General features: G+C 42.6%; 1 protein-coding gene across 1 annotated transcript; it reads left to right on the top strand.

The window, feature by feature from the left end:
• Positions 1 to 4499: 4499 nt before the first annotated feature.
• slc5a3b (solute carrier family 5 member 3b) lies at positions 4500 to 10902 on the top strand. The gene is made up of 2 exons (XM_036545884.1): positions 4500 to 4565; positions 8213 to 10902. The coding sequence occupies exon 2, from the start codon at positions 8510 to 8512 to the stop codon at positions 10643 to 10645; it is 2136 nt and encodes a 711-aa protein (XP_036401777.1). The 5' UTR covers positions 4500 to 4565; positions 8213 to 8509; the 3' UTR covers positions 10646 to 10902.
• The last annotated feature ends 444 nt before the right edge of the window (positions 10903 to 11346 follow it).

The following is an 11346-nucleotide window of genomic DNA, read 5'->3' as shown; positions in this document are numbered from 1 at the left end:
AATACAGATTTATTTTGGAGTCATTTGTTTTCTGTTAAATGACATTATCATTTCTTTCACTGTCATCCATGTCTGGATTTAGAGCACCGTAACAATATGTGCTGGAAGAGTCAAAGTGACTTACAGTTGAACTTGTTGGACTTGTTGAAGATCAGCTCTCAGGTGAACTTGTCACATATCATTCGCTAGTCTGTGGCGGCAAGAAAAAAATAGCTGTTATACTGACACTGCAGAATACCAAGAAAGGGAGATAAAAGAAAGACAGATGCTTTCAATCAGTCACAGCCCTGACATATGGATACAAGATAGGTTTTATGCCTCTAGCCTGAAAAGACCCTTTCTGAAGATGAGACAAAAGTAGACAAACACTGTAACTGTTACTACACTGCAACTGTATGACATGAAAACTGTCATTTTGGAAAAGGCATCTTCTCTTTTACATCACACCTTTCCTCTTTCACATTCTCACTTGTCAGGAGTCAGTATTCATACACAGTATATGGTCATCATCACCTTCAATGCAATAACTGCACTATTCAACAAAAGGTGCCGATCCCCCCAGCTCACATCCACTATAACCAGCCAACCAACTATCATGCTTTTAACATTGAGCAACATACTGTATATTATGGTGATATTTACAGATTATCTACTACTGTCATAATCAAAATAGTCAAAACTAGCAAGCTAATAAAGAGACTGCATAATATTATTGAACATGTTTGTTTGTTTTATTGGTAATGTAATACAATGTTAATGTTTTTTTCAGTCTGGCAGCTAAGGGGTGTACAAAGGAAACGAAACCAAGACATGATGGTTGGAACAAGTGAAAATGATTTTGTAATTCACTTCACAATCCAGTGGGGTGATCTTTGCATTAGATTTCAGTTTTGGTTCAGAAACATGACAATCAAATAAGTATTTAGTGTAAGCTAATAAAACTACCAGTCACAAAACTACCGGTACTGATGTAAAAACACTGAACACAGTTTAAATGGTTTGATACAACACAATGAATGCTTTGCGAATAACTAGTGTAAAGTAGTCCATGAAATTGTTTGCACTTTCATCATCCCTACAATACTGATTTTGTAAAGTGCATCCTCAAATAATAAGAGAGTGTTTACTCTTCAATCTGGGGGTGAGCAATCAGTGCCCTTTAAATATTTTTTGGTCCAGCATGAACATGATAGAAATAATTTATGTCTGGTTCAAATGTCAGTGGTAACAGCAGCTCACAACTTTGCTCTCAAACTTTTTGTTGTCCTGAGTGCTTGATTTCCTTTTTGGTTTGAGGTAGTTCTTAATGCACACAGTGATGCTGATGTACTAATCTGGGTTTGGCGGATGCCAGGAGAGCGCTACCTACCGGAATGCACAGTGCCTACTGTAAAGTTTTGTGGAGGAGGGATAATGGTCTGGGGCTGTTTTCCAGGGTTCCAGGCTTCCTTAGTTCCAGTGAAGGGTAACATTAATGCTACAGCATACAAAGACATTTTAGACAATTGTATGCTTCCAATTTTGTGGCAACAGTTTGGGGAAGGCCCTGTCCTGTTTCAGCATGACTGTGCCCCTGTGCACAAAGCAACGTCCATGGTTTGATGAGTTTAGTGTAGAGGAACTCCAGTGGCCTGCACAGAGCCCTGACCTCAACCCCATTGAACACCTTTGGGATGAATTAGAATGCCGATTGCAAGCCAGGCCTTCTCGTCCAACATCAGTGCCTGATCTCACAAATGCTCTTTTGACTGAATGGGCACAAATTCCCACAGACACACTCTAAAATCTTGTGGAAAGCCTTCCCAGAAGAGTGGAGGCTGTTATAGCTGCAAAGGGGGGAGGCAACTCCATATTAATGCCCATGGTTTTGGAATGGGATGTCCAATAAGCTCATATAGGTGTGATGGTCAGGAGTCCACATACATTTGGCCATATAGTGTATAAGAGAATGATAAAGCAGTGCAGCAGTAAAAATCTCATGTTCAGATAAAGCATGCAGTGGGGGTTTCATACTATGCATTTCAAAGTTAGGGTGTTATAAAGAAGACAACCCTGTCATTACCAAATGTAAAGCCCAAGTGGGGCACATAATTATAGTTACTATAGTCATATCATATACTGTAGTTTACATGCTTTGGAACAGTGCTATGGAGCACTAGATATTTGTGCTATTGACCTACTTACAATTTTTCTATCTTCCCCCAAGGGGGAAGAAGTCTGGCATACAGTTTAAATTCAGTGTTACCTGTAGATTATGGATTTAACTTTCTGTGTTGTATATGTCTTAGATATGTTTCCAGTTTAACAAAATTAGGCCGCTCAGTTTAACAGTTAACTGCCTCCTGCAATGAGAAAAAAACATCATCATGCATTTACAGAATGCGTGTGTTCTGTTTTATTCAACTGCTTAGCATTGACAGTAGGGAACCCTACAAAGGGTGGAGCTACCAGGGATTATCAGTGACTCACTGAATTGAATCAATTGAAGTATTGCTGACAAGTCTATTTATTGAGATATGAGTGATGGCATGTTGTATCTCCACTTACTGCAGGGTTTACGAAGCATCACTTTCCCAACAGTAGTTGAAGGTAATAAATTATATGATTTTACTTATTGTATGTTACATATTAAATCTGTGTTGGCATATAGATCAGTCCCTGCATTCATTGGCATGTTCCCTAACTAAAATGTTGAATTTTTAGCCCTTGCACGTTTCCCTTGTTTAAATGGGATACTTGGCTTAAAAATTAAAATGTGCTGGAATTGAAGATGTTGAACATGGTAAGCTTCGACTAAAGAAGAAATGAGCAAGCTGGTAAAAAAGTTATGTTCTATTTCAGCACAGTTGTTTGCTAAAGTAGCTCTTTGTGTGATTAGAACCCACTAATTTTGGTGCCATTGAGATAATGAGACCTGGTGCTGGGAAGACTGTGGACTGGCAGCTGGACCTAGAATGCAATTTTAGGTTGTTTACTCAAGCTGATATTAATTATGTGTGTTTTTCATTTGTCAAAGAAAGCTGCATATGGCTCTGTTGGGACACTTCACATATTAGGGACTGCATTCTCAGATGTGTCCAGGAGGTGTAGAATAGTGTTGAGGGCACTGAACTTTTAGACTGACCACTGACCCTAAGATCGGTGGGTTTTATTTCCAGGGTCAGAGAAACTTGCCTCCAGTCTGTCTTTGAGCACAGTGCTCCATCTGTGTGTGTGGCTTATATGCAAGTCACATAAAATGTTCACACCGACTAAATAAATACAACAGCAGCCTGCCCTCATTCAGCTTTGAAAACAGGCTTGGCTCCTCTACTATCACCTAATTCTTAGAGAGCTACTCACACACCATTTGGACCTGTCCATCAAATAATTGGGCTGATTGATCTGATGCAATGTACAACAGCTGGCTCTGACATCATGGTTTATTACAGATTCTTCTAACTCCCTTGTCCAGTCATGGTCACTACAGTTATCAGCCCCTGCCTAGGTTGTCTTAACTGTGCATTACGTTGCCTCTCTGAGCTGTCAGTTACCTCTGAAACTGGAAACTACCAGAGTGCCAATTTCTGCAATACCAATGCACATAGTGCAAATGTTATAGGTGATAATTCAGGTGTACCTGCTTGGTGATGTCATGTTACAGACCCGTGCAACCTGAGGGTTTTTTCTTTTTTTTTTTTTGGTCTCTGCAGTAGTCATGGGAGGAATGCTTTTAGTGTGGATTGCATGCTGTGCTGCCAAAAGTCACAAGTTCATGTCTCAGACTGGTCACCTATGAGGATTTTATTCTCAGCTCCACTCAAAATAACAGGTTCAGGACGTGCTTGGCATTCTGGTTATACAAAGTGTGATACCTGAACCAGTTCATTTTAAATTATACCTCTCACTGACTTAGTAATGTCGACTTGCTCTAACCCAACCACTGTTGCTTTCTTTTTGGGCATTTCTTTGTCCTTTCATTCTGAATTAATACTCACTTCTGTTTATTCAAAAAGTTCATAGCAAGGCCAGTGTTTGGTGCTGAAGCAAACTAACGTTTACAAATATTGTTTAGACGCTAGAGAAAGAGAAAGCACTAGACTTATGCATTATGAGATTTCAGATTATTCTATTGTCAGCATTTGAGTAAGCTGATTAGTTAAAATAGTAATCCTTAGTTGTAACACAGTGACTTAACCGCTTGGAAAATTACTGTAAGAACCACGCTTCTAGTAAGTTCTAATAAGTTAACGTAACTGGCTACTAACGTTATGGTAAGCAAAGCTGTTAGTTAGCGGTATACATTGCGTAAACCTATACAATACGAAAAAAAATATCTGTGCAATCACCGATATTGGTATGCTCAAAGACAAAGTGTGTGTTTAGGTGACGTTGTCATACAAAATCCACTCGTAATAAAAAGCTGAATTTGAAGTACGTCACATGGGCGTGTCCTGTAAAACAGAGAGGGAGCGGACCTTATAAAAGGAAGTCTCTATCGGTTGTATTGCCGTAGAGATGTCTTGTCTCTCAGCATCACAAAAAGGGAGGCGGGGAAAGAAGTAATTTGCGCCGAAGTCAAGCAGGTATTGTGTCGCTTTTGACTTATTTTCACATGTATTCATTACCGAATGGATCTGCATATTAATAAGGACATTTTGTAGCTAAATCGGATGAATGAAATGGTAAGTGGCCGTTTCCCCTGCCATCTACGTTAGCTGCTTAGTACAAGCTCCTAGCTAGCTCACGTTTGCTACCTGTGCAGCAAATGGATCTAACTATGCATCATAAAGTCTGAGAGTAGGGGATGAATGAGATGTGAAAGATGGCTAACTAATTTGGTAGGTAACGTTACCCGATTACGGTAGCATGTACCAAAGGCTTAATGATGGTGGATTCAACCGGCATCGCAAAGGAAGTAGCGTTCACTAGTTCAGTGAGCTCAATAACGATAGCGAGCTAACTAACTACCTATCGTAAATATGGGATTTAACTGTCTTACTATTTCTCATTCTTGGAATTCCAAATGTCAAATTTGATAACCTGTCCCGAGTTACCTAGCTTGCTTGCGAGCCTAGCTTGTCTAACATTTGTGATTTCTGCTTCCAACACCAGATTAATAAAGAAAAATCAAGAGGCACCCGAAATTACAGCAGGTATAGACAAAACACAAATATATATGTTGTATATATGTATACAAAAAAAGAATCTGACGTTGGTGTACCAATTCATTTTTTTGCATTTTAGAAATTGGCAGTTTCGCCAGCACAAAAACATATTTCTAGAAATTTCCTTGATCTCAAATGAAACCACCGACGTCACATCGAAGGCACTGCATGCTGTTTGATAGCTGCTGGGGCTTAGCACCTCCATCATTTAGATAACAATAAAAAATGTCATTCACCATGCCTGATGAGATGTTACACGTGACGGGCAGGAATGGGCTAAGGTTCGAGATGAGCTGTGATCTCAATGTCCGAGTAATTCCCTGATCACAACTAGCCATCACTTGGTAGTTTGACTGGGTAAACAGTTATCATGGGGTAAAAGTAGTTGACAGTAGAATGAATGGAATAGAATTGCGAAATAAGGGCGGTAACGTTAGCGGTCTACGATAACGTGACACGTGTTAAGACTGCCTAACTGCTTGCCTGGCTTGCCATGTAGCAAATATATTGTATCGCATTGTTACAGAATGAGCTGCAACCCATTGGTCATTTGACGTTGCTAGCCAGCCGTTAGCAGGCTAGGCAATATTACCATTATCTAGCCGGCACCGAAGTGAATGCAGCTTTCTGTCATTGATATCAACCAGCAAAAAGCTGGTTAAATGTTATTTACTGTAAGTTGGATAAATGAAATGCAGCTAACGTTTGCTAGCTGTCTTGCTAAATGTTTTCAGTTGACTTTAAGATGGTCAGAGCCATGCCGTGTTTGTGTAGTAGCTAGCTAGCAGTAAAAGTTTATAATTACGACAATAAAAATGTATACAAATGGCTTTTAATGATGAATGCAACGCAACAAGGTCAACTGTACCTACAGAGACACGGTAGCTGTCTGAACATAGCATTGATGGTAAAGCAAAGGGTTGGCGATCACTTTATCCCACAAGTGCATCAGCTCTCCCAGCTTCCTTTCTGCGCTACATACCTGGTTCTTTGGTTGGTTTGGCAGTTGTTCACTTGCCGTGGATAACATCCACGAAGCACTCAATATTATGTTTTCCATTGCGCTTTGGCCATCTTGCCCAAACGATCTGACTTGTTGGGAGGGCAGTATTAAATCGCCACGCGCCGCGTCTTTCAGTGGAAATCCAATAAGCAGATTAATTAAACCACGTTTCCTTTGTTTTTGTTCGGAGAGGTAGGATGTCATTACCGCTATCTTAGTAGGTCAGTGCTTATTGATTGATAGATGGGATTGGTCCCGCTCCGTTTTGCGTCCTCTCCTGAGACGCGGTCGGGCGACCAGAGAGCAGGTATTTGAAAGGCAAAATAGGGCACGTCTCTTGATGCCGTTAGTTTTCCATGTCCCGCCTACAATAGTGGATTACGGTTTATATTATTATTATTATTATTATTATTATTATTATTATTAAGTGGTATTACGTTAAAAGGGCCATTTGTGAAAAATGAGAGTGAGAAGCGGCTACACACCCGCATACATTAGATGTAGTCATGTATGTGTATAAAATATGTGCAGTGACACGTGAGACTTGCAGGTCGCTGTTAGGTTCTGTTTTTGACATGTCATAAATTTTGCAAGTTTTACATGTTTTTTTAAATTAAAGATTTGGAGTAGCCAGGTTTAAGTTGCTAAAAATGATTACAAAAAATAAACTGTAATGCATAGTAAAATGAAAACGAGTCACTAAATAAAATATGTTTGATTTGAGTGGAAAGGAGCAATTTTTTTTATTGGAAAATTCTTCTTGTGCTTGCTGTGGAAATGTTTGAGCAGAGATAGAAGAGACCATCAAAGCCTAGTCCCAGTCATGTTGTTCACCGTTAAGACAAACAGTCATATAGTCTCTATATGAAAAGAACTGCAGGAACTTGTAGTTCCCCAAACACATGTAATATTACTATAATACTGAAACAATTACTGCACCCTTTGCTGTGTTCTTTCAAACTGAGTGCTACAAATAACACAGCTAAATGACAGCAGCTTTGTGAGAATGCAGTGTTACCTGGACTAGAGTCATCATGTGACGTACATATATTCTTAAAGACAGGAGCCCTTTTCTGCTTTTGACATTGAGTGCACTTCAGCAGACCAACTTTGGAAACAAAGCTTCTTTCACTGTCAGGGCTGGTTCTTGAGAAATCCTAGCCCTGTGCATTTGAAAACAACAAATATGTAAATGGTGATCCATGTGAAGAATGGCAACTGTGCGCTGAAAACAGACTTGGCATTTGACTGAGGCTGAACAAAAATCTTGGCTGATTTTTGATCGGTCCCAGAAGTCATTGGATGGTGGAGCTGTGACCTAAGGGACAGTTAAGGATGAAGTCATCTGTGATCTCCCCTGCAGAAACTGACTGGTCTGGTGAGGGTTCTGGTTCAGAAGCTCACTGCTTGGGTTTAATTTTACCCTGCAGGAAATAAAACCACTTCCTTGATCCTTTTAAAGTCACACTTGCTTATTTCTATTCATTTTGGAAAGTATTTAATAAGCTGTCATTAATCAGAACTGACCTGGACAGAGGTCAAGCACAGAAGTCAAGCCTTTTTTTTTACAAGCCAAATTGAGAACGAGAGATTACATAACAATTGACTTTAGTATGAGGCATGATTCACTGTGGTCTAATTAAGGTGGATTCAGAAAGGCACAGATGTTGATGGGAAGCCACATATATACATAGTTATGCAAGAATTGTGAATAAAAGCATATCTGTATTGTCTTTATTTTTTCCCCTTTATTTTATCCAGAGTAACATTTTTTTCTGTGTGAATTGTTGTACATACGAAAGAAAGGTATAATGTTTAAAAGGTTGCATGGTTTTACCCACATATTAATGTAATCGCACAGAGACTCATCTGTTTCCTTTGGACTGTCCTACGTTTTGGGTGCCTGCAATAAAATGAATGAAACCGAGTGTATTGTGTTTTGATTTGCAGATGGTAGAGTGTGCCGTGCTCATGTGTTCTGCACCTGTTTGCACTCTCACATTTCCTCCCAACCAACACTGAATCTAATCTGGTCTTTGTCTTTGTCTTTGCTGTCTTGCAGGAATGTAACTCTAGGCATAACTAAGACCTGTCACCAGCGTCCAAAAAATTTTCCCCGTGCATCTTCAGAGTACATGGGTGGTGGATTATCTAACCAAAAAATTGAATTTTACCTGACGGTGGAGTCTGCAGTTTTCCATCCAGACAGCAAACCAAAGGACAAAAGCATTCTGACCAGCCCTGAATCAGTCTTTATTTTACAGTTCACTCCACGGATTTTGTTTTCCTCTACAGGTATTCATATATACGTATTTGAATAAATATTATAACTTGATCCATATTTTTCAACGTTAAAAAGATGGGCCCATCAATGGAAGCGGCTGACATTGCCGTTGTGGCACTTTATTTTGTTTTGGTCTTAGCCATTGGCTTCTTTGCCATGTGGAAGGCCAATCGCAGTACAGTAAGTGGGTACTTCCTAGCTGGACGCTCAATGACCTGGGTTGTTATCGGGGCATCTTTGTTCGTGAGTAATATTGGCAGTGAGCATTTTATCGGCCTTGCTGGATCAGGAGCAGCAAGTGGGTTTGCCGTGGGTGCCTGGGAGTTCAACGCACTGCTGCTCCTGCAGCTTCTTGGATGGGTCTTCATCCCTGTCTACATCTGCTCGGGGGTGTACACCATGCCAGAATACCTCTCCAAGCGTTACGGGGGGAATCGGCTGAAGGTGTACTTCGCCGCCCTTTCCATTCTTCTTTACATCTTCACAAAGCTCTCTGTGGACCTGTATGCGGGGGCGCTGTTCATTCAGGAGTCTCTGGGCTGGAATCTGTACCTGTCAGTGATCCTGTTGATCACCATGACTGCCTTGCTGACCGTCACTGGAGGGCTGGTCGCTGTCATTTACACAGACACCCTCCAGGCACTGCTTATGATCGCCGGGGCTCTGAGCTTGACAGTCATCAGCCTGGTGAAAGTCGGGGGTCTGGAAGGGGTGCGGGCCAAGTACATGGAAGCCACCCCGAACGTGACTGCCATCCTGGCCAAGGGCAACTTCTCCTACACCAACTCTTGCCACATCCACCCCAAACCACAGTCGCTCAAAATCCTGCGCGACCCCCTGGACGAAGACATCCCCTGGCCTGGCTTCCTCTTGGGCCAGACCCCGGCTTCCATCTGGTACTGGTGCGCCGACCAGGTCATTGTCCAGAGGGTCCTGGCCGCCAAGAACATCGCCCACGCCAAAGGGTCCACCCTCATGGCGGGCTTCCTGAAGATCCTGCCCATGTTCATCATCGTCATCCCCGGGATGATCTCGCGGATCCTCTTTGCGGATGAGATCGTCTGCATTAGCCCCGAGCACTGCATGCAGGTGTGCGGTAGCAAGGCGGGCTGCTCCAATATTGCCTACCCACGCCTGGTCATGAACATCATGCCGGTGGGACTGCGGGGCCTGATGATGGCGGTGATGATCGCCGCCCTGATGAGCGACCTGGACTCCATCTTCAACAGCGCCAGCACCATCTTCACGTTGGACGTCTACAAGATGTTGCGGAAGCGCGCGTCCTCCAGGGAGCTGATGGTGGTGGGCAGGCTCTTCGTGGTCTTCATGGTGGTCATCAGCATTGCCTGGGTCCCCGTCATCATTGAGATGCAAGGGGGCCAGATGTACCTGTACATCCAGGAGGTTGCGGACTACCTCACCCCGCCCATTGCTGCCCTCTTCCTGCTGGGGGTCTTCTGGAAACGCTGTAATGAGGCTGGGGCTTTCTGGGGAGGCATGACTGGGTTTACCCTGGGGAGCTGCCGCCTGATCCTGGCCTTCATCTACCGGGAACCTCCGTGCAATCAGTCCGACGACAGGCCTACCTTCATCAAAAACATTCACTACATGTACGTGGCGGCTAGCCTGTTCTGGATCTCAGGGCTGGTGGCAGTGGTGGTCAGTCTCTGCACTCCGCCTCCAAGCAAAGAGCAGATCCTCACCACCACTGTGTGGGGGCTCCGCAGCAAGCAGAGGATGCTTGTAAAGGACAAGGAGGAAGCCTACAAGCTCACCGATAAGAGCCCCATACACTGCAACGGGACCAGCAACCACCACAAGGAGCTGCCCCTGGACGTCCAGAAGGAGAGGTGCCTGGACGGGGCGGACATCAAGCTGCTGGTTACTCCCATGGACGACCCTGTGACCCCCAGCACAGAGACGTCCACACCGATGGAACACAATGGGAACGGCCACACGGGGCTGATGCATCGGGACAACCCCGATGACAACAACAGCATCGCTGGGGAGCGTGGGAAGTGCATGAAGGTCTTGGATTGGTTCTGTGGCTACAAGGAGTCGGCCGCCAAGGCCCAGCCCAAAACTGAGGAGGATGAATGTGTCATTCTGGAAATGCTTTACGAGTCCCCCAAAACCAAACTGGTCCTTAACCTGGGCCTCCTGGTGGTGTGCTCTCTGGGAATCTTCATGTTTGTCTATTTCTCCTTGTAGTTTTAGGAGTTTGTTCGTTTGTGTGTGGGGTGGGGGGGAACGGTGTGAATATTTGCTAAGACAAGCTATTCGGGGTCTGTAATATTTACAGTGTGTTATTGTAGATAGGCGGGGGATTTTATTTAGCAGTCATTGGAAAAGTGTATCCTTTCCATCAGATCATGATGTGAGAACTAATGAGAACAACTAAGTCCATCTTCAAGGTACTCAGGCTGGGGCAGAGGTTAGAGGGGACATAGCTGGTAAAAACCTTTTATACTCACCATTACCAAAAGCATTTTGGAAATGCTTTTATTTTTAACAATAGACAAGTGTATATTGAAGTAGAATTTTATTATCATAGAAAGTGATTTAAATGTGAAATCTGCCTTATTTAATGTTTTCACTCAGATTTTACTGTAGCATTCAGATTTTTTTATTAGTAGAACTTTGTCTCTACACTAAGTGTTGTGCTGCAGTGTAATTTTGGTACCATATCCTACATGAATTGTAAGTGCACACAAGCTTTGTTTTTTTGGCATTTTATGGTTTAGTTCAATCCATATGCAATGTTGTGCAGACCATTTTAACCAGTTCTGTATGTGCTACATTATCTGTGTTGTGCTTTTTATGGGTACACGTGTTTTAAGACATCCGTATAACTGTTGGCATCAGTTAAAATGTGCTATATTATTCAAAAGCACTTTCTGATCAAGCTGGTA

The sequence above is a fragment of the Megalops cyprinoides genome, chromosome 14 (genome assembly GCF_013368585.1).
Source record: "Megalops cyprinoides isolate fMegCyp1 chromosome 14, fMegCyp1.pri, whole genome shotgun sequence".
In the NCBI taxonomy this organism is placed as follows: Eukaryota; Metazoa; Chordata; class Actinopteri; order Elopiformes; family Megalopidae; genus Megalops; species Megalops cyprinoides.
This window is presented reverse-complemented; position numbering and strand designations above follow the sequence as displayed.

Excerpts from the sequence above, each read along its gene's own strand:
- slc5a3b (XM_036545884.1), top strand. The coding sequence starts at position 8,510 with ATGGGCCCATCAATGGAAGCGGCTGACATTGCCGTTGTGGCACTTTAT.